This window comes from Salvelinus alpinus, chromosome 2 (assembly GCF_045679555.1).
Source record: "Salvelinus alpinus chromosome 2, SLU_Salpinus.1, whole genome shotgun sequence".
Taxonomy (NCBI): domain Eukaryota; kingdom Metazoa; phylum Chordata; class Actinopteri; order Salmoniformes; family Salmonidae; genus Salvelinus; species Salvelinus alpinus.
Window position 1 is genome coordinate 116,294,781 of NC_092087.1, and position 25,019 is coordinate 116,319,799.

General features: G+C 43.8%; 1 protein-coding gene across 3 annotated transcripts in view; it reads left to right on the forward strand.

The window, feature by feature from the left end:
• Positions 1 to 23,988, forward strand: part of ern2 (endoplasmic reticulum to nucleus signaling 2) — a 69,879-nt gene extending 45,891 nt beyond the window's left edge. For all 3 annotated transcript variants that reach the window (XM_071390239.1, XM_071390241.1, XM_071390242.1), the window contains exons 17-23: positions 1,529 to 1,625; positions 3,644 to 3,843; positions 7,487 to 7,643; positions 7,742 to 7,869; positions 12,889 to 13,012; positions 16,661 to 16,728; positions 21,181 to 23,988. In XM_071390239.1, coding sequence (XP_071246340.1) covers positions 1,529 to 1,625; positions 3,644 to 3,843; positions 7,487 to 7,643; positions 7,742 to 7,869; positions 12,889 to 13,012; positions 16,661 to 16,728; positions 21,181 to 21,363 — 957 coding nt within the window. In that variant the 3' untranslated portion in view covers positions 21,364 to 23,988. The remainder of the gene's footprint in view (positions 1 to 1,528; positions 1,626 to 3,643; positions 3,844 to 7,486; positions 7,644 to 7,741; positions 7,870 to 12,888; positions 13,013 to 16,660; positions 16,729 to 21,180) is intronic.
• Positions 23,989 to 25,019: the final 1,031 nt, after the last annotated feature.

Sequence of the window (25,019 nt, forward strand, 5' to 3'; positions counted from 1 at the left end):
ATAACCTGGTAGTGTATATATATAACCTGGTAGTGTGTATATATAACCTGGTAGTGTGTATATATAACCTGGTAGTGTATATATAACCTGGTAGTGTATATATAACCTGGTAGTGTGTATATATAACCTGGTAGTGTGTATATATAACCTGGTAGTGTATATATATAACCTGGTAGTGTATATATAACCTGGTAGTGTATATATATAACCTGGTAGTGTGTGTATATATATAACCTGGTAGTGTATATATATAACCTGGTAGTGTGTGTATATATATAACCTGGTAGTGTATATATATAACCTGGTAGTGTATATATATAACCTGGTAGTGTATATATATAACCTGGTAGTGTGTGTATATATATAACCTGGTAGTGTATATATAACCTGGTAGTGTGTATAACCTGATAGTGTATATATATAACCTGGTAGTGTGTATATATAACCTGGTAGTGTATATATATAACCTGGTAGTGTATATATAACCTGGTAGTGTGTATATATAACCTGGTAGTGTATATATAACCTGGTAGTGTGTATATATAACCTGGTAGTGTGTATATATAACCTGGTAGTGTGTATATATAACCTGGTAGTGTGTATATATAACCTGGTAGTGTGTATATATAACCTGGTAGTGTATATATATAACCTGGTAGTGTATATATAACCTGGTAGTGTATATATAACCTGGTAGTGTGTATATATAACCTGGTAGTGTGTATATATATAACCTGATAATATATATAACCTGATAATGTATATAACCTGATAGTGTGTATATGTAATGTATATAACCTGATAGTGTGTAATGTATATAACTTGATAGTGTGTATATGTAATGTATATAACCTGATAGTGTATATATATAACCTGGTAGTGTGTATATATAACCTGATAGTGTATATATATAACCTGGTAGTGTATATATAACCTGGTAGTGTATATATATAACCTAGTAGTGTATATATATAACCTGGTAGTGTGTATATATAACCTGGTAGTGTATATATATAACCTGGTAGTGTATATATAACCTGGTAGTGTATATATATAACCTAGTAGTGTATATATATAACCTGGTAGTGTGTATATATAACCTGGTAGTGTATATATATAACCTGGTAGTGTGTATATATAACCTGATAGTGTATATATATAACCTGGTAGTGTATATATAACCTGGTAGTGTATATATATAACCTAGTAGTGTATATATATAACCTGGTAGTGTGTATATATAACCTGGTAGTGTGTATATATAACCTGGTAGTGTATATATAACCTGGTAGTGTGTATATATAACCTGGTAGTGTGTATATATAACCTGGTAGTGTGTATATATAACCTGGTAGTGTGTGTATATATATAACCTGATAATATATATAACCTGATAATGTATATAACCTGATAGTGTGTATATGTAATGTATATAACCTGGTAGTGTAATGTGATAGTGTGTATATGTAATGTATATAACCTGATAGTGTGTAATGTATATTACCTGTGTGTTCTCTACTGTCCCCAGTATGTGGAAGATCCGTCGTGCCACGCTGGTCTCAGCCCTGTCACTGTACTACAACAGACCATGTGTGGTCTCAGCCACCTCCACTCACTGAACATAGGTACTATATACAGCTGTCTGTCTGTCTGTCTGTCTGTCTGTCTGTCTGTCTGTCTGTCTGTCTGTCTGTCTGTCTGTCTGTCTGACCGTGTGTGGTCTCAGCCACCTCCACTCACTGAACATAGGTACTGTCTGTCTGTCTGTCTGTCTGTCTGTCTGTCTGTCTGTCTGTCTGTCTGTCTGACCATGTGTGGTCTCAGTCACCTCCACTCACTGAACATAGGTACTATATACAGCTGTCTGTCTGTCTGTCTGTCTGTCTGTCTGTCTGTCTGTCTGTCTGTCTGTCTGTCTGTCTGTCTGTCTGACCATGTGTGGTCTCAGCCACCTCCACTCACTGAACATAGGTACTATATACAGCTGTCTGTCTGTCTGTCTGTCTGCCTGTCTGTCTGTCTGTCTGTCTGTCTGTCTGTCTGTCTGTCTGTCTGTCTGTCTGTCTGTCTGTCTGTCTGACCGTGTGTGGTCTCAGCCACCTCCACTCACTGAACATAGGTACTATATACAGCTGTCTGTCTGTCTGTCTGTCTGTCTGTCTGTCTGTCTGTCTGTCTGTCTGTCTGTCTGTCTGTCTGTCTGTCTGTCTGTCTGACCATGTGTGGTCTCAGCCACCTCCACTCACTGAACATAGGTATTATATACAGCTGTCTGTCTGTCTGTCTGTCTGTCTGTCTGTCTGTCTGTCTGTCTGTCTGACCATGTGTGGTCTCAGCCACCTCCACTCACTGAACATAGGTACTATATACAGCTGTCTGTCTGTCTGTCTGTCTGTCTGTCTGTCTGTCTGTCTGTCTGTCTGTCTGTCTGTCTGACCATGTGTGGTCTCAGTCACCTCCACTCACTGAACATAGGTACTATATACAGCTGTCTGTCTGTCTGTCTGCCTGTCTGTCTGTCTGTCTGTCTGTCTGTCTGTCTGTCTGTCTGACCATGTGTGGTCTCAGTCACCTCCACTCACTGAACATAGGTACTATATACAGCTGTCTGTCTGTCTGTCTGTCTGTCTGTCTGTCTGTCTGTCTGTCTGTCTGTCTGTCTGTCTGACCGTGTGTGGTCTCAGCCACCTCCACTCACTGAACATAGGTACTATATACAGCTGTCTGTCTGTCTGTCTGTCTGTCTGTCTGTCTGTCTGTCTGTCTGTCTGACCGTGTGTGGTCTCAGCCACCTCCACTCACTGAACATAGGTATTATATACAGCTGTCTGTCTGTCTGTCTGTCTGTCTGTCTGTCTGTCTGTCTGTCTGTCTGTCTGTCTGTCTGTCTGTCTGACCGTGTGTGGTCTCAGCCACCTCCACTCACTGAACATAGGTACTATATACAGCTGTCTGTCTGTCTGTCTGTCTGTCTGTCTGTCTGTCTGTCTGTCTGTCTGTCTGTCTGTCTGTCTGTCTGTCTGACCATGTGTGGTCTCAGCCACCTCCACTCACTGAACATAGGTACTATATACAGCTGTCTGTCTGTCTGTCTGTCTGTCTGTCTGTCTGTCTGTCTGTCTGTCTGTCTGTCTGTCTGTCTGTCTGTCTGACCATGTGTGGTCTCAGTCACCTCCACTCACTGAACATAGGTACTATATACAGCTGTCTGTCTGTCTGTCTGTCTGCCTGTCTGTCTGTCTGTCTGTCTGTCTGTCTGTCTGTCTGTCTGTCTGTCTGTCTGTCTGTCTGTCTGACCGTGTGTGGTCTCAGCCACCTCCACTCACTGAACATAGGTACTATATACAGCTGTCTGTCTGTCTGTCTGTCTGTCTGTCTGTCTGTCTGTCTGTCTGTCTGTCTGTCTGTCTGTCTGTCTGTCTGTCTGTCTGTCTGACCATGTGTGGTCTCAGCCACCTCCACTCACTGAACATAGGTACTATATACAGCTGTCTGTCTGTCTGTCTGTCTGTCTGTCTGTCTGTCTGTCTGTCTGTCTGTCTGTCTGTCTGTCTGTCTGTCTGTCTGTCTGTCTGCCTTCCTGTCTGTCTGTCTCACCCAACACACCTCCTCATCCAGGGTTTTCTCTCTCTCCGGTCTCCAGTCCACAGGGATCTGAAGCCTCGTAACATCCTGTTGTCTCAGCCGGGGCCTCTGGGAAGGGTGAGAGCGCTGATATCAGACTTCGGCCTGTGTAAAAAGATCCCTGAGGGAAGGACTAGTTTCTCTCTCCGCTCGGGGATACCGGGGACAGAGGGGTGGATCGCCCCGGAAGTACTGCTGGACACACCGGGAAATAACCCGGTGAGAGAGACACACACACACACACACACACACACACACACACACACACACACACACACACACACACACACACACACACACACACACACACACACACACACACACACACATAACCTGGTAGTGTGTATATATAACCTGGTAGTGTATAACCACACACAGGGTCACAGACAGACAGACAGACAGACAGACAGACAGACAGACAGACAGACAGACAGACAGACAGACAGACAGACAGACAGACAGACAGACAGACAGGCAGACAGATAGAACGACAGACAGAATGACAGACAGACAGAATGACAGACAGACAGAATGACAGACAGACAGAACGACAGACAGACATACAGACGTACAGACAGACTATCAGTGTGAGTGTCTTCATTGAGTGGAACACTGGAACAAAGTGAATAAAATAATGAATTAATAATATTTATATACAGCAGTCTGTTTGTTCTACTGGGTTCTACTACTACTACAATACTACTATAATACTACTAAAATACTACTCCTCTCTCTCTCTCGTGTGTTCTACTACTACTATAATACTACTCCTCCCTCTCTCTAGTGTGTTCTACAACTACTATAATACTACTCCTCCCTCTCTCTAGTGTGTTCTACTACTACTATAATACTACTCCTCCATCTCTCTAGTGTGTTCTACTACTACTATAATACTACTCCTCCCTCTCTCTAGTGTGTTCTACTACTACTATAATACTACTCCTCCCTCTCTCTAGTGTGTTCTACTACTACTATAATACTACTCCTCCCTCTCTCTAGTGTGTTCTACAACTACTATAATACTACTCCTCTCTCTAGTGTGTTCTACTACTACTATAATACTACTCCTCCCTCTCTCTAGTGTGTTCTACTACTACTATAATACTACTCCTCCCTCTCTCTAGTGTGTTCTACTACTACTATAATACTACTCCTCTCTAGTGTATTCTACTACTACTATAATACTACTCCTCCCTCTCTCTAGTGTGTTCTACTACTACTATAATACTACTCCTCTCTAGTGTATTCTACTACTACTATAATACTACTCCTCCCTCTCTCTAGTGTGTTCTACTACTACTATAATACTACTCCTCCCTCTCTAGTGTGTTCTACTACTACTATAATACTACTCCTCCCTCTCTCTAGTGTGTTCTACTACTACTATAATACTACTCCTCCCTCTCTCTAGTGTGTTCTACTACTACTATAATACTCCTCCTCCCTCTCTCTAGTGTGTTCTACTACTACTACTATAATACTACTCCTCCCTCTCTCTAGTGTGTTCTACTACTACTATAATACTACTCCTCCCTCTCTCTAGTGTGTTCTACTACTACTATAATACTACTCCTCCCTCTCTCTAGTGTGTTCTACTACTACTATAATACTACTCCTCCCTCTCTCTAGTGTGTTCTACTACTACTATAATACTACTCCTCCCTCTCTCTAGTGTGTTCTACTACTACTATAATACTACTCCTCCCTCTCTCTAGTGTGTTCTACTACTACTATAATACTACTCCTCCCTCTCTCTAGTGTGTTCTACTACTACTATAATACTACTCCTCCCTCTCTCTAGTGTGTTCTACTACTACTATAATACTACTCCTCCCTCTCTCTAGTGTGTTCTACTACTACTATAATACTACTCCTCCCTCTCTCTAGTGTGTTCTACTACTACTATAATACTACTCCTCCCTCTCTCTAGTGTGTTCTACTACTACTATAATACTACTCCTCCCTCTCTCTAGTGTGTTCTACTACTACTATAATACTACTCCTCCCTCTCTCTAGTGTGTTCTACTACTACTATAATACTACTCCTCCCTCTCTCTAGTGTGTTCTACTACTACTATAATACTACTCCTCCCTCTCTCTAGTGTGTTCTACTACTACTATAATACTACTCCTCCCTCTCTCTAGTGTGTTCTACTACTACTATAATACTACTCCTCCCTCTCTCTAGTGTGTTCTACTACTACTATAATACTACTCCTCCCTCTCTCTAGTGTGTTCTACTACTACTATAATACTACTCCTCCCTCTCTCTAGTGTGTTCTACTACTACTATAATACTACTCCTCCCTCTCTCTAGTGTGTACTACTACTACTATAATACTACTCCTCCCTCTCTCTAGTGTGTTCTACTACTACTATAATACTACTCCTCCCTCTCTCTAGTGTGTTCTACTACTACTATAATACTACTCCTCCCTCTCTCTAGACTACTACTATAATACTACTCCTCCCTCTAGTGTTCTACTACTACTATAATACTACTCCTCCCTCTCTCTAGTGTGTTCTACTACTACTATAATACTACTCCTCCCTCTCTCTAGTGTGTTCTACTACTACTATAATACTACTCCTCTCTCTCTCTAGTGTGTTCTACTACTACTATAATACTACTCCTCCCTCTCTCTAGTGTGTTCTACTACTACTATAATACTACTCCTCCCTCTCTTTAGTGTGTTCTACGACTACTATAATACTACTCCTCTCTCTAGTGTGTTCTACTACTACTATAATACTACTCCTCCCTCTCTCTAGTGTGTTCTACTACTACTATAATACTACTCCTCCCTCTCTCTAGTGTGTTCTACTACTACTATAATACTACTCCTCCCTCTCTCTAGTGTGTTCTACTACTACTATAATACTACTCCTCCCTCTCTCTAGTGTGTTCTACTACTACTATAATACTACTCCTCCCTCTCTCTAGTGTGTTCTACTACTACTATAATACTACTCCTCCCTCTCTCTAGTGTGTACTACTACTACTATAATACTACTCCTCCCTCTCTCTAGTGTGTTCTACTACTACTATAATACTACTCCTCCCTCTCTCTAGTGTGTTCTACTACTACTATAATACTACTCCTCCCTCTCTCTAGTGTGTTCTACTACTACTATAATACTACTCCTCCCTCTCTCTAGTGTGTTCTACTACTACTATAATACTACTCCTCCCTCTCTCTAGTGTGTTCTACTACTACTATAATACTACTCCTCCCTCTCTCTAGTGTGTTCTACTACTACTATAATACTACTCCTCCCTCTCTCTAGTGTGTTCTACTACTACTATAATACTACTCCTCCCTCTCTCTAGTGTGTTCTACTACTACTATAATACTTCTCCTCCCTCTCTCTAGTGTGTTCTACTACTACTATAATACTACTCCTCTCTCTAGTGTGTTCTAATACTACCATAATACTACTCCTCTCTCTAGTCTGTTCTACTACTACTATAATACTACTCCTCCCTCTCTCTAGTGTGTTCTACTACTACTATAATACTACTCCTCCCTCTCTCTAGTGTGTTCTACTACTACTATAATACTACTCCTCTCTCTAGTGTTCTACTACTACTATAATACTACTCCTCCCTCTCTCTAGTGTGTTTTACTACTACTATAATACTACTCCTCCCTCTCTCTAGTGTGTACTACTACTACTATAATACTACTCCTCCCTCTCTCTAGTGTGTTCTACTACTACTATAATACTACTCCTCCCTATCTCTAGTGTGTTCTACTACTACTATAATACTACTCCTCCCTCTCTCTAGTGTGTTCTACTACTACTATAATACTACTTCCTGTGTTCTACAGTCTTCTAAATCTGTCGTTTCTCTCTCTAGACCCGTTGTGACCAGGCGGTGGATGTATTCTCAGCAGGCTGTGTGTTCTACTACGTGGTCAGTAGGGGGCAACACCCGTTTGGTGACACGCTACGACGCCAAGCTAACATCCTGACCGGGGAATACTTCCTCACACACTTCCTGGAAGATGTGCATGGTGGGTGTGTCGTTTGTCGTTTAGAGACTCTGTGATAGAGGTTCTGTGATTCCTATTGAGAGCGTAGGTTCTAATGGGCTGTGTCGTGTGTCCGTCAGACGACGTCATAGCGCGGGACCTGATAGAGCGAATGATCAGCAGCGATCCAGTGTCCCGCCCCTCCACTTCCTCTATTCTTAAACACCCGTTCTTCTGGAGCCCTGATAAACAACTACAGTTCTTCCAGGTACCTCCCTCCCTACATCTCTACCCCTACCTCTTCCTCCCTACCCCTTCCTCTACCTCTACCTCTCTACCTCCCCACCCCTACCACTACCTCTACCTCTACTTCCCTACCTCTACCTCCTTAACCCTACCTCCCTACCTCTACCTCCTTACCCCTACCTCCCTACCTCTACCTCCTTACCCCTATCTCTCTCTCTCTCTCTCTATTGGGTATTGAGAAGTGAGGGTGGGGGGGGGGGGTCTGAATACCCTACTAGTAGTCTGATTGGGTATTGAGAAGTGAGGGGGGGTCTGAATACCCTACTAGTAGTCTGATTGGGTATTGAGAAGTGAGGGGGGGGGGTCTGAATACCCTACTAGTAGTCTGATGGTGTATTGAGAAGTGAGGGGGGGTCTGAATACCCTACTAGTAGTCTGATTGGGTATTGAGAAGTGAGGGGGGTCTGAATACCCTACTAGTAGTCTGATGGGGTATTGAGAAGTGAGGGGGGTCTGAATACCCTACTAGTAGTCTGATTGGGTATTGAGAAGTGAGGGGGGGGGTCTGAATACCCTACTAGTAGTGTGATTGGGTATTGAGAAGTGAGGGGGGTCTGAATACCCTACTAGTAGTCTGATTGGGTATTGAGAAGTGAGGGGGGTCTGAATACCCTACTAGTAGTCTGATTGGGTATTGAGAAGTGAGGGGGGGGTCTGAATACCCTACTAGTAGTCTGATTGGGTATTGAGAAGTGAGGGGGGGTCTGAATACCCTACTAGTAGTCTGATTGGGTATTGAGAAGTGAGGGGTGGGGTCTGAATATCCTACTAGTAGTCTGATTGGGTATTGAGAAGTGAGGGGGTTCTGAATACCCTACTAGTAGTCTGATTGGGTATTGAGAAGTGAGGGGGGGTCTGAATACCCTACTAGTAGTCTGATTGGGTATTGAGAAGTGAGGGGGGTCTGAATACCCTACTAGTAGTCTGATTGGGTATTGAGAAGTGAGGGGGGTCTGAATACCCTACTAGTAGTCTGATTGGGTATTTAGAAGTGAGGGGGGTCTGACTACCCTACTAGTAGTCTGATTGGGTATTGAGAAGTGAGGTGGGGGGTCTGAATACCCTACTAGTAGTCTGATTGGGTATTGAGAAGTGAGGAGGGGTCTGAATACCCTACTAGTAGTCTGATTGGGTATTGAGAAGTGAGGGGGGGTCTGAATACCCTACTAGTAGTCTGATTAAGTATTGAGAAGTGAGGGGGGTCTGAATACCCTACTAGTAGTCTGATTGGGTATTGAGAAGTGAGGGGGGGTCTGAATACCCTACTAGTAGTCTGATTGGGTATTGAGAAGTGAGGGGGGGTCTGAATACCCTACTAGTAGTCTGATTGGGTATTGAGAAGTGAGGGGGGGTCTGAATACCCTACTAGTAGTCTGATTGGGTATTGAGAAGTGAGGGGGGTCTGAATACCCTACTAGTAGTCTGATTGGGTATTGAGAAGTGAGGGGGGGTCTGAATACCCTACTAGTAGTCTGATTGGGTATTGAGAAGTGAGGGGTGGGTTTGAATATCCTACTAGTAGTCTGATTGGGTATTGAGAAGTGAGGGGGTTCTGAATACCCTACTAGTAGTCTGATTGGGTATTGAGAAGTGAGGGGTGGGGTCTGAATATCCTACTAGTAGTCTGATTGGGTATTGAGAAGTGAGGGGGGGTCTGAATACCCTACTAGTAGTCTGATTGAGTATTGAGAAGTGAGGGGGGGTCTGAATACCCTACTAGTTGTCTGATTGGGTATTGAGAAGTGAGGGGGGTCTGAATACCCTACTAGTAGTCTGATTGGGTATTGAGAAGTGAGGGGGGGTCTGAATACCCTACTAGTAGTCTGATTGGGTATTGAGAAGTGAGGGGGGGTCTGAATACCCTACTAGTAGTCTGATTGGGTATTGAGAAGTGAGGGGGGTCTGAATACCCTACTAGTAGTCTGATTGGGTATTGAGAAGTGAGGGGGGGTCTGAATACCCTACTAGTAGTCTGATTGGGTATTGAGAAGTGAGGGGGGGTCTGAATACCCTACTAGTAGTCTGATTGGGTATTGAGAAGTGAGGGGGGTCTGAATACCCTACTAGTAGTCTGATTGGGTATTGAGAAGTGAGGGGGGGTCTGAATACCCTACTAGTAGTCTGATTGGGTATTGAGAAGTGAGGGGGGGTCTGAATACCCTACTAGTAGTCTGATTGGGTATTGAGAAGTGAGGGGGGTCTGAATACCCTACTAGTAGTCTGATTGGGTATTGAGAAGTGAGGGGGGTCTGAATACCCTACTAGTAGTCTGATTGGGTATTGAGAAGTGAGGGGGGGTCTGAATACCCTACTAGTAGTCTGATTGGGTATTGAGAAGTGAGGGGGGTCTGAATACCCTACTAGTAGTCTGATTGGGTATTGAGAAGTGAGGGGGGTCTGAATACCCTACTAGTAGTCTGATTGGGTATTGAGAAGTGAGGGGGGTCTGAATACCCTACTAGTAGTCTGATTGGGTATTGAGAAGTGAGGGGGGTCTGAATACCCTACTAGTAGTCTGATTGGGTATTGAGAAGTGAGGGGGGGTCTGAATACCCTACTAGTAGTCTGATTGGGTATTGAGAAGTGAGGGGGGTCTGAATACCCTACTAGTAGTCTGATTGGGTATTGAGAAGTGAGGGGGGTCTGAATACCCTACTAGTAGCCTGATTGGGTATTGAGAAGTGAGGGGGGTCTGAATACCCTACTAGTAGTCTGATTGGGTATTGAGAAGTGAGGTGGGGGGTCTGAATACCCTACTAGTAGTCTGATTGGGTATTGAGAAGTGAGGAGGGGTCTGAATACCCTACTAGTAGTCTGATTGGGTATTGAGAAGTGAGGGGGGGTCTGAATACCCTACTAGTAGTCTGATTAAGTATTGAGAAGTGAGGGGGGTCTGAATACCCTACTAGTAGTCTGATTGGGTATTGAGAAGTGAGGGGGGGTCTGAATACCCTACTAGTAGTCTGATTGGGTATTGAGAAGTGAGGGGGGGTCTGAATACCCTACTAGTAGTCTGATTGGGTATTGAGAAGTGAGGGGGGGTCTGAATACCCTACTAGTAGTCTGATTGGGTATTGAGAAGTGAGGGGGGTCTGAATACCCTACTAGTAGTCTGATTGGGTATTGAGAAGTGAGGGGGGGTCTGAATACCCTACTAGTAGTCTGATTGGGTATTGAGAAGTGAGGGGTGGGTTTGAATATCCTACTAGTAGTCTGATTGGGTATTGAGAAGTGAGGGGGTTCTGAATACCCTACTAGTAGTCTGATTGGGTATTGAGAAGTGAGGGGTGGGGTCTGAATATCCTACTAGTAGTCTGATTGGGTATTGAGAAGTGAGGGGGGGTCTGAATACCCTACTAGTAGTCTGATTGAGTATTGAGAAGTGAGGGGGGGTCTGAATACCCTACTAGTTGTCTGATTGGGTATTGAGAAGTGAGGGGGGTCTGAATACCCTACTAGTAGTCTGATTGGGTATTGAGAAGTGAGGGGGGGTCTGAATACCCTACTAGTAGTCTGATTGGGTATTGAGAAGTGAGGGGGGGTCTGAATACCCTACTAGTAGTCTGATTGGGTATTGAGAAGTGAGGGGGGTCTGAATACCCTACTAGTAGTCTGATTGGGTATTGAGAAGTGAGGGGGGGTCTGAATACCCTACTAGTAGTCTGATTGGGTATTGAGAAGTGAGGGGGGGTCTGAATACCCTACTAGTAGTCTGATTGGGTATTGAGAAGTGAGGGGGGTCTGAATACCCTACTAGTAGTCTGATTGGGTATTGAGAAGTGAGGGGGGGTCTGAATACCCTACTAGTAGTCTGATTGGGTATTGAGAAGTGAGGGGGGGTCTGAATACCCTACTAGTAGTCTGATTGGGTATTGAGAAGTGAGGGGGGTCTGAATACCCTACTAGTAGTCTGATTGGGTATTGAGAAGTGAGGGGGGTCTGAATACCCTACTAGTAGTCTGATTGGGTATTGAGAAGTGAGGGGGGGGTCTGAATACCCTACTAGTAGTCTGATTGGGTATTGAGAAGTGAGGGGGGTCTGAATACCCTACTAGTAGTCTGATTGGGTATTGAGAAGTGAGGGGGGTCTGAATACCCTACTAGTAGTCTGATTGGGTATTGAGAAGTGAGGGGGGTCTGAATACCCTACTAGTAGTCTGATTGGGTATTGAGAAGTGAGGGGGGTCTGAATACCCTACTAGTAGTCTGATTGGGTATTGAGAAGTGAGGGGGGGTCTGAATACCCTACTAGTAGTCTGATTGGGTATTGAGAAGTGAGGGGGGGTCTGAATACCCTACTAGTAGTCTGATTGGGTATTGAGAAGTGAGGGGGGTCTGAATACCCTACTAGTAGTCTGATTGGGTATTGAGAAGTGAGGGGGGTCTGAATACCCTACTAGTAGTCTGAGTGGGTATTGAGAAGTGAGGGGGGTCTGAATACCCTACTAGTAGTCTGATTGGGTATTGAGAAGTGAGGGGGGGTCTGAATACCCTACTAGTAGTCTGATTGGGTATTGAGAAGTGAGGGGGTAGTTTTCGTAAATAGTTGTAAAACAGATTTGGGGTTGCTAGGGTGTTGCTAGTGGGGTTCAACCAAGGTGCTCTTTGAAGAGATCGATTTTCAGTTGTTTCCTAAGATAGTGTCCTTTCCTTCTTTGTTTCCTTTCCTTCTTTGTTTCCTTTCCTTCTTTATTTCCTTTCCTTCTTTCCTTCTTTGTTTCCTTTCCTTCTTTATTTCCTTTATCTCCTTCTTTCCTTCTTATATTTGAGTGGATGACCCCGTTGATAGTACTATGACATTTTAACCGTGTGTGTGTGTGTGTGTGTGTGTGTGTGTGTGTGTGTTGTGTGTGTGTGTGTGTGTGTGTGTGTGTGTGTGTGTGTGTGTGTGTGTGTGTGTGTGTGTGTGTGTGTGTGTGTGTGTGTGTGTGTGTGTGTGTGTGTGTGTGTGTGTGTGTGTGTGTGTGTGTGTGTGTGTTAGGATGTGAGTGACCGTATAGAGAAGGAACCCACAGACAGCACCATGGTGGTGAGGCTGGAGACGGCTGGCAGAGCTGTAGTACGAACCAACTGGAGAATGCGCATCTCTGTTCCTCTGCAGACAGGTAACACACCAGACAGGTAACATACCAGACAGGTAACCCACCAGACAGGTAACACACCAGACAGTTACCACACCAGACAGTTACCACACCATACAGGTAACACACCATACAGGTAACACACCAGACAGGTAACACCAGACAGTTTCCACACCAGACAGGTAACACACCATACAGGTAACACACCACACAGTTACCACACCAGACAGTTTCCACACCATACAGGTAACACACCAGACAGGTAACACACCAGACAGGTAACACACCAGACAGGTACCACACCAGACAGGTAACCCACCAGACAGGTAACCCACCAGACAGGTACCACACCATACAGGTAACACACCGTACATCTCTGTTATACTACAGACAGTTAACACACCAGACAGGTGACACACCAGACAGGTACCACACCAGACAGGTTACACACCAGACAGGTAACCCACTAGACAGGTACCACACCATAAAGGTAACACACCGTACATCTCTGTTATACTACAGACAGTTAACACACCAGACAGGTAACACACCAGACAGGTACCACACCAGACAGTTACCACACCAGACAGGTAACCCACCAGACAGGTAACCCACCAGACAGGTACCACACCAGACATGTAACACACCAGACAGGTACCACACCATACAGGTAACACACCGTACATCTCTGTTATACTACAGACAGGTAACACACCAGACAGGTAACACACCAGACAGGTAACACACCAGGCAGGTACCACACCATACAGGTAACACACCAGACAGGTAACACACCAGACAGGTAACACACCAGACAGGTACCACACCAGACAGGTACCACACCAGACAGGTACCACACCAGACATGTAACACACCATACAGGTAACACACCGTACATCTCTGTTATACTACAGACAGGTAACACACCAGACAGGTACCACACCAGACAGGTAACACACCAGACAGGTAACACACCAGACAGGTAACACACCACACAGGTACCACACCAGACATGTAACACACCAGACAGGTAACACACCAGACAGGTAACCCACCAGACAGGTAACACACCAGACAGGTAACCCACCAGACAGGTAACACCAGACAGGTACCACACCATACAGGTAACACACCGTACATCTCTGTCATACTACAGACAGGTAACACACACCAGCCAGGTATCACACCAGACAGGTAACACCGTACATCTCTGTTATACTACAGACAGTTAACACACCAGACAGGTAACACACCAGACAGGTAACACACCAGACAGGTAACACACCAGACATGTAACACACCAGACATGTAACACACCAGACAGGTAACACACCAGACAGGTAACACACCAGACAGGTAACACCAGACAGGTAACACACCAGACAGGTAACACACCAGACAGGTACCACACCAGACAGGTAACACACCAGACAGGTAACACACCAGACAGGTAACACACCAGACAGTTACCACACCAGACAGTTACCACACCAGACAGTTACCACACCAGACAGTTACCACACCAGACAGGTAACCCACCAGACAGGTAACCCACCAGACATGTAACACACCAGACATGTAACACACCAGACAGGTAACACACCAGACAGGTAACACACCAGACAGGTAACACACCAGACAGGTAACACCAGACAGGTAACACACCAGACAGGTAACACACCAGACAGGTACCACACCAGACAGGTAACACACCAGACAGGTAACACACCAGACAGGTAACACACCAGACAGTTACCACACCAGACAGTTACCACACCAGACAGTTACCACACCAGACAGTTACCACACCAGACAGGTAACCCACCAGACAGGTAACCCACCAGACAGGTAACACACCAGACAGGTAACACACCAGACAGGTAACACACCAGACAGGTAACACACCAGGCAGGTACCACACCAGACAGGTAACACACACCAGACAGGTAACACACACCAGACAGGTAACCCACCAGACAGGTAACACACCAGACAGGTAACCCACCAGACAGGTAACACACCAGACAGGTAACACACCAGGCAGGTACCACACCAGACAGGTAACACACACCAGACAGGTAACACACACCAGACAGGTAACACACCAGGCAGGTAACACACCAGACAGGTAACCCACCAGACAGGTAACCCACCAGACAGGTAACCCACCAGACAGGTAACACACCAGACAGGTAACACACCAGGCAGGTACCACACCAGACAGGTAACACACACCAGACAGGTAACACACACCAGACAGGTAACACACCAGGCAGGTAACACACCAGACAGGTAACCCACCAGACAGGTAACCCACCAGACAGGTAACACACCAGACAGGTAACCCACCAGACAGGTAACACACCAGACAGGTAACACACCAGGCAGGTACCACACCAGACAGGTAACACACACCAGACAGGTAACACACACCAGACAGGTAACCCACCAGACAGGTAACACACCAGACAGGTAACCCACCAGACAGGTAACACACCAGACAGGTAACACACCAGGCAGGTACCACACCAGACAGGTAACACACACCAGACAGGTAACACACACCAGACAGGTAACACACCAGGCAGGTAACACACCAGACAGGTAACACACCAGGCAGGTACCACACCAGACAGGTAACACACACCAGACAGGTAACACACACCAGACAGGTAACCCACCAGACAGGTAACACACCAGACAGGTAACACACCAGGCAGGTACCACACCAGACAGGTAACACACACCAGACAGGTAACACACACCAGACAGGTAACCCACCAGACAGGTAACACACCAGACAGGTAACCCACCAGACAGGTAACCCACCAGACAGTTACCACACCAGACAGGTAACACACCAGACAGGTACCACAACAGACAGGTACCACACCAGACAGGTAACACACCAGACAGTTACCACACCAGACAGGTAACACACCAGACAGGTAACACACCAGGCAGGTACCACACCAGACAGGTAACACACACCAGACAACACACCAGGCAGGTACCACACCAGACAGGTAACACACCAGACAGGTAACACACCAGGCAGGTACCACACCAGACAGGTAACACACCAGACAGTTACCACACCAGACAGTTACCACACCAGACAGTTACCACACCAGACAGTTACCACACCAGACAGGTAACCCACCAGACAGGTAACCCACCAGACAGGTAACACACCAGACAGGTAACACACACCAGACAGGTAACCCACCAGACAGGTAACACACCAGACAGGTAACACACCAGACAGGTAACACACCAGACAGGTAACACACCAGACAGGTAACACACCAGACAGGTACCACACCAGACAGGTAACACACCTGACAGGTAACACACCAGACAGGTAACACACCAGACAGGTAACACACCAGACAGGTAACACACCAGACATGTAACACACCAGACATGTAACACACCAGACAGGTAACACACCAGACAGGTAACACACCAGACAGGTAACACACCAGACAGGTAACACCAGACAGGTAACCCACCAGACAGGTACCACACCAGACAGGTAACACACACCTGACAGGTAACACACACCTGACAGGTAACACACCAGACAGGTAACACACCAGACAGGTAACACACCAGACAGGTAACACACCTGACAGGTATCACTCATCTGTCTCTGTGTTTTCTCTCCAGACCTGAGGAAGTTCAGGACATATAAAGGGAACTCAGTCAGAGACCTGCTCCGAGCCATGAGAAATAAGGTATATCTGTTATATGTACATACAGAGCAATCGGAAAGTATTCAGACCCCTTGACTTTTACCACAGTTTGTTACTTTACAGCCTTAATCTAAAATTGATTAAATGAGAAAAAATCCTCATCAATCTACACACAAGTACCCCATCATGACATCACACTACTCCATCATGACATCACACTACCCCATCATGACATCACACTACCCCATCATGACATCACAATAGCCCATCATGACAAAGAGAAAACACGTCTCAGAGCTCTACGGACAATTCCTTCGACCTCATGGGTTGGTTTTTACTCTGACATGCACTGTCAACTGTGGGACCTATATAGACAGGTGTGTGCCTTTCCAAATCATGTCCAATCAATTGAATTGACCACAGGTGGATTCCAATCAAGTTGTAGAAACATCTCAAGGATGATCAATGGAAGCAGGATGCATCTGAGCTCAATTTCGAGTCTCATAGTAAAGGTTCTGAATACTTATGTAAATAAGGTATTTCTGTTTTTTATTTTTAATACATTTGCAAAAAATTCTAAAAAACTTTTTTTACTTTGTCATTATGGGTTATTGTGATGTCATTATGGGGTATTGTGATGTCATTATGGGTTATTGTGATGTCATTATGGGGTATTGTGATGTCATTATGGGGTATTGTGATGTCATTATGGGGTATTGTGATGTCATTATGGGGTATTGTGATGTCATTATGGGGTATTGTGATGTCATTACGGGGTATTGTGTGTAGATTGATGAGGGGGAAAAACAATGTGATCCATTTTAGAATTAGGCTGTAACGTAACAGAATTTGGAAAAGTCAAGGGGGTCTGAATACTTTCCGAATGTACTAAATATATACCTGTTCACTGTATCTACGTCATCTCTATGTCATCTCTATCTATATACAGTGGGGAGAACAAGTATTTGATACACTGCCGATTTTGCAGGTTTTCCTACTTACAAAGCATGTAGAGGTCTGTAATTTTTATCATAGGTACACTTCAACTGTGAGAGACGGAATCTAAAACAAAAATCCAGAAAATCACATTGTATGATTTTTAAGTAATTAATTAGCATTTTATTGCATGACATAAGTATTTGATCACCTACCAACCAGTAAGAATTCCGGCTCTCACAGACCTGTTAGTTTTTCTTTAAGAAGCCCTCCTGTTCTCCACTCATTACCTGTATTAACTGCAACTGTTTGAACTCGTTACCTGTATAAAAGACACCTGTCCACACACTCAATCAAACAGACTCCAACCTCTCCACAATGGCCAAGACCAGAGAGCTGTGTAAGGACATCAGGGATAAATTGTAGACCTGCACAAGGCTGGGATGGGCTACAGGACAATAGGCAAGCAGCTTGGTAAGAAGGCAACAACTGTTGGCGCAATTATTAGAAAATGGAAGAAGTTCAAGATGACGGTCAATCACCCTCGGTCTGGGGCTCCATGCAAGATCTCACCTCGTGGGGCATCAATGATCATGAGGAATGTGAGGGATCAGCCCAGAACTACACGGCAGGACCTGGTCAATGACCTGAAGAGAGCTGGGACCACAGTCTCAAAGAAAACCATTAGTAACACACTACGCCATCATGGATTAAAATCCTGCAGCGCACGCAAGGTCCCCCTGCTCAAGCCAGCGCATGTCCAGGCCCGTCTGAAGTTTGCCAATGACCATCTGGATGATCCAGAGGAGGAATGGGAGAAGGTCATGTGGTCTGATGAGACAAAAATAGAGCTTTTTGGTCTAAACTCCACTCGCCGTGTTTGGAGGAAGAAGAAGGATGAGTACAACCCCAAGAACACCATCCCAACCGTGAAGCATGGAGGTGGAAACATCATTCTTTGGGGATGCCTTTCTGCAATGGGGACAGGACGACTGCACCGTATTGAGGGGAGGATGGATGGGGCCATGTATTGCGACATCTTGGCCAACAACCTCCTTCCCTCAGTAAGAGCATTGAAGATGGGTCGTGGCTGGGTCTTCCAGCATGACAACGACCCAAAACACACAGCCAGGGCAACTAAGTAGTGGCTCCGTAAGAAGCATCTCAAGGTCCTGGAGTGGCCTAGCCAGTCTCCAGACCTGAACCCAATAGAAAATCTTTGGAGGGAGCTGAAAGTCCGTATTGCCCAGCGACAGCCCCAAAACCTGAAGGATCTGGAGAAGTTCTGTATGGAGGAGTGGGCCAAAATCCCTGCTGCAGTGTGTGCAAACCTGGTCAAGAACTACAGGAAACGTATGATCTCTGTAATTGCAAACAAAGGTTTCTGTACCAAATATTAAGTTCTGCTTTTCTGATGTATCAAATACTTATGTCATGCAATAAAATGCAAATTAATTACTTAAAAATCATACAATGTGATTTTCTGGATTTTTGTTTTAGATTCCGTCTCTCACAGTTGAAGTGTACCTATGATAAAAATTACAAACCTCTACATGCTTTGTAAGTAGGAAAACCTGCATAATCGGCAGTGTATCAAATACTTGTTCTCCCCACTGTATATATACCTGTTCACACACGAGGCATGAAGAATAAGGTACATCTCGTATATACAAAACATATATACTATTATATATAGTATAGTCTAGTATACACAGGGTATATACAAAACATATATACTGCTATATATAGTGTAGTCTGGTATACACTGAGTATACAAAACATATATACTGTTATATATAGTATAGTATAGTATACACTGAGTATATACAAAACATATATACTGCTATATATAGTATAGTCTAGTATACACAGGGTATATACAAAACATATATACTGTCATATATAGTATAGTCTAGTATACACGGAGTATACAAAACATATATACTGTTATATATAGTATTGTCTAGTATACACAGGGTATACAAAACATATATCCTGTTATAGATAGTATAGTCTAGTATACACTGAGTATATAAAAAACATATATACTGTTATATATAGTATAGTCTAGTATACACTGAGTATATACAAAACATATATACTGTTATATATAGTATAGTCTAGTATACACTGAGTATATACAAAACATATATACTGTTATATATAGTACAGTCTAGTATACACTGAGTATACAAAACATATTTACTGTTATATATAGTATAGTATACACTGAGTATATACAAAACATATATACTGTTATATATAGTATAGTCTAGTATACACTGGGCATATACAAAACATATATACTGTTATAGTATAGTCTAGTATACACTGAGTATATACAAAACATATATACTGTTATATATAGTACAGTCTAGTATACACTGGGCATATACAAACATATATATACTGTTATATATAGTATAGTCTAGTATACACTGGGTATATACAAAACATATATACTGCAATACATATAGTATAGTCTAGTATACACTGAGCATTCAAAACATATACACTGTTATATATAGTATAGTCTAGTATACACTGAGTATATACAAACATATATATACTGTTATATATAGTATAGTCTAGTATACACTGGGTATATACAAAACATATATACTGCAATACATATAGTATAGTCTAGTATACACTGAGTATACAAAACATATATACTGTTATATATAGTCTAGTATACACTGAGTATATAAAACATTAAGAATTATTTCCATGACAGACTGACCAGGTGATTCCAGGTGATTCCAGGTGAAAGATATGATCCCTTATTGATGTCACTTGTTAAATCCACTTCAATCAGTGTAGATGAAGAGGGGAGGAGACAGGTTAAAGAAGGATGTTTAAGCCTGGAGACAATTGAGACATGGATTGTGTATGTGTACCATTCAGAGGGTAAATGGGAAAGACAAAATATTGAAGTGCCTTTGAACGGGGTACGATAGTAGGTGACAGGAGCACCGGTTTGTGTGTCAAGAACTGCAACGCTGCTGGGTTTTTCACACTCAACAGTTTCCCGTGTTTATCAGGAATGGTCCACCACCCAAAGGACATCCAGCCAACTGTGGGAAGCATTGGAGTTCAACATCCCTGTGGAACGCTTTCAGCACCTTGTAGAGTCCATGGAATAAGGGAAACATGCCGGTTTTTCTTTCAGCTGTCCAACAATGTGTTATAGTAGTGGTAAATGTTGAAATGGTTGGAGGATAGTGTTTAACTTCCTTTCTCTCCCTCTCTCTTCCTGTCTCTTCCTAACTCTCTATCTCTCTTCATCTCTCTCTCTTCCTGTCTCTCCCTCTCTCGTCCTATCTCTCTCTCTCCCTCTTCCTGTCTCCCCCTCGCTCTCTCTCTTTCTTCATCTCTCTCTCGTCCTATCTCTCTCTCTCCCTCTTCCTGTCTCCCCCTCTCTCTCTCTTTTCCTCTCTCTCTCTCTTCCTGTCTCTCCCTCTTCCTGTCTCTCTCTCTCTCTCTCTCTCTGTCTTCATCTCTCTTGCTGTCTTCATCTCCCTCTCTCTTCCTCTCTGTGTGTTTCTGTGTCTGTAGAAGCACCACTACCACGAGTTGCCAGCGGAGGTCCAGGAGACGTTGGGGGAGGTGCCCGAAGGCTTCGTTAGTTACTTCACCTCCCGGTTCCCGCGGTTACTGCTACACACACACACCGCTCTCAGCAGCTGTTCAGACGAGAGACTTTTCCACCCTTACTACCTGCCCCCCAGCGCCAAATAACACACACACACGAAAGGTCGCTGGTTCAAATCCCCCAGCCGACTAAAGTGAACATCTGCCGATGTGCTCTTGAGCAAGGCGCCTTACTGGCTCCTGTAAGTCGCTCTGGTTAAGAGCGTCTGCTAAATGACTCCCAATGTCACATGTATATTCACTTCCTGTAGTAGAGCCGGAATGACTGCTTCATGAATATTCAGAGACAGACTGTTTGAATGACTGCTTCATGAATATTCAGAGACAGACTGTTTGAATGACTGCTTCATGAATATTCAGAGACAGACTGTTTGAATGACTGCTTCATGAATATTCAGAGAGACAGACTGTTGAATGACTGCTTCATGAATATTCAGAGACAGACTGTTTGAATGACTGCTTCATGAATATTCAGAGACAGACTGTTTGAATGACTGCTTCATGAATATTCAGAGACAGACTGTTTGAATGACTGCTTCATGAATATTCAGAGACAGACTGTTTGAATGACTGCTTCATGAATATTCAGAAACAGACTGTTTGAATGACTGCTTCATGAATATTCAGAAACAGACTGTTTGAATGACTGCTTCATGAATATTCAGAGACAGACTGGTGAATGACTGCTTCATGAATATTCAAAGACAGACTGGTGAATGACTGCTTCATGAATATTCAAAGACACACTGTTTGAATGACTGCTTCATGAATATTCAGAGACAGACTGTTTGAATGACTGCTTCATGAATATTCAGGGACAGACTGTTTGAATGACTGCTTCATGAATATTCAGAAACAGACTGGTGCACTCCAAGACAAAAGCTTTTTAAATGCTGAAAATGTTTTTACTGATTTTAACTTTCACCTGCTCTGACGTTCGTGTCTGTGAAGCACATTATTTTCTGCTGTGAAAGGATAGTTTTAAATACACTGTTCTGATAGGATAGTTTTAAATACACTGTTCTGATAGGATAGTTTTAAATACACTGCTCTGATAGGAGAGTTTTAATACACTGCTCTGATAGGATAGTTTTAATACACTGCTCTGATAGGATAGTTTTAATACACTGTTCTGATAGGATAGTTTTAATACACTGTTCTGATAGGATAGTTTTAATACACTGCTCTGATAGGAGAGTTTTAATACACTGGAGAAAGCTGATGGCTATAAACGAGGTCGTCGGATCGACGACTCTGATGGTTTCTACGGAGACTGTTGATGCCGTTGGAGAAACACTAACTGACTGTGGAATGTTTTGGTTACTGATGTATGGAGGGGTCAAATCTGAAGCCCTATGTAGTGCACTAAGGGGAGAGTAGGGGTCAAATCTGAAGCCCTATGTAGTGCACTAAGGGGACAGTAGGGGTCAAATCTGAAGCCCTATGTAGTGCACTAAGGGGACAGTAGGGGTCAAATCTGAAGCCCTATGTAGTGCACTAAGGGGAGAGTAGGGGTCAAATCTGAAGCCCTATGTAGTGCACTAAGGGGAGAGTAGGGGTCAAATCTGAAGCCCTATGTAGTGCACTAAGGGGAGAGTAGGGGTCAAATCTGAAGCCCTATGTAGTGCACTAAGGGGACAGTAGGGGTCAAATCTGAAGCCCTATGTAGTGCACTAAGGGGACAGTAGGGGTCAAATCTGAAGCCCTATGTAGTGCACTAAGGGGAGAGTAGGGGTCAAATCTGAAGCCCTATGTAGTGCACTAAGGGGACAGTAGGGGTCAAATCTGAAGCCCTATGTAGTGCACTAAGGGGACAGTAGGGGTCAAATCTGAAGCCCTATGTAGTGCACTAAGGGGACAGTAGGGGTCAAATCTGAAGCCCTATTTAGTGCACTAAGGGGAGAGTAGGGGTCAAATCTGAAGCCCTATGTAGTGCACTAAGGGGAGAGTAGGGGTCAAATCTGAAGCCCTATGTAGTGCACTAAGGGGAGAGTAGGGGTCAAATCTGAAGCCCTATGTAGTGCACTAAGGGGAGAGTAGGGGTCAAATCTGAAGCCCTATGTAGTGCACTAAGGGGAGAGTAGGGGTCAAATCTGAAGCCCTATGTAGTGCACTAAGGGGATAGTAGGGGTCAAATCTGAAGCCCTATGTAGTGCACTAAGGGGACAGTAGGGGTCAAATCTGAAGCCCTATGTAGTGCACTAAGGGGAGAGTAGGGGTCAAATCTGAAGCCCTATGTAGTGCACTAAGGGGAGAGTAGGGGTCAAATCTGAAGCCCTATGTAGTGCACTAAGGGGACAGTAGGGGTCAAATCTGAAGCCCTATGTAGTGCACTAAGGGGACAGTAGGGGTCAAATCTGAAGCCCTATGTAGTGCACTAAGGGGACAGTAGGGGTCAAATCTGAAGCCCTCTGTAGTGCACTAAGCAGTACAGGGGATAGTAGGGGTCTGCACTATGAAGGGAATAGGGGGGAAACACCAGTGGGATATTTTGAATACTTTTTGTTCCTGATACAGTTGTGGGTTTTATAGTGTACCATGTAAAAGCACATTGACGATCTATATTCCTTTAATTATGAATGAAATGATACTTTATGGATTAATCCCAGACTCCTCTCTGTTTTCTACACAGATATCTTTGAAAACTTTTATACTTTGGGTTTTTTGAATAATAAAATGAAAATAAATATGTTTTGAACATCTCGTAGTGAACTAAACCGACCGGTATTGTGTTCTTTATCAACATGAATGTTTTGAGGGGAACATCTCGTAGTGAACTAAACCGACCGGTATTGTGTTCTTTATCAACATGAATGTTTTGAGGGGAACATCTCGTAGTGAACTAAACCGACCGGTATTGTGTTCTTTATCAACATGAATGTTTTGAGGGGAACATCTCGTAGTGAACTAAACCGACCGGTATTGTGTTCTTTATCAACATGAATGTTTTGAGGGGAACATCTCATAGTGAACTAAACCGACCGGTATTGTGTTCTTTATCAACATGAATGTTTTGAGGGGAACATCTCGTAGTGAACTAAACCGACCGGTATTGTGTTCTTTATCAACATGAATGTTTTGAGGGGAACATCTCGTAGTGAACTAAACCGACCGGTATTGTGTTCTTTATCAACATGAATGTTTTGAGGGGAACATCTCGTAGTGAACTAAACCGACCGGTATTGTGTTCTTTATCAACATGAATGTTTTGAGGGGAACATCTCGTAGTGAACTAAACCGACCGGTATTGTGTTCTTTATCAACATGAATGTTTTGAGGGGAACATCTCGTAGTGAACTAAACCGACCGGTATTGTGTTCTTTATCAACATGAATGTTTTGAGGGGAACATCTCGTAGTGAACTAAACCGACCGGTATTGTGTTCTTTATCAACATGAATGTTTTGAGGGGAACATCTCGTAGTGAACTAAACCGACCGGTATTGTGTTCTTTATCAACATGAATGTTTTGAGGGGAACATCTCGTAGTGAACTAAACCGACCGGTATTGTGTTCTTTATCAACATGAATGTTTTGAGGGGAACATCTGGTAGTGAACTAAACCGACCGGTATTGTGTTCTTTATCAACATGAATGTTTTGAGGGGAACATCTCGTAGTGAACTAAACCGACCGGTATTGTGTTCTTTATCAACATGAATGTTTTGAGGGGAACATCTCGTAGTGAACTAAACCGACCGGTATTGTGTTCTTTATCAACATGAATGTTTTGAGGGGAACATCT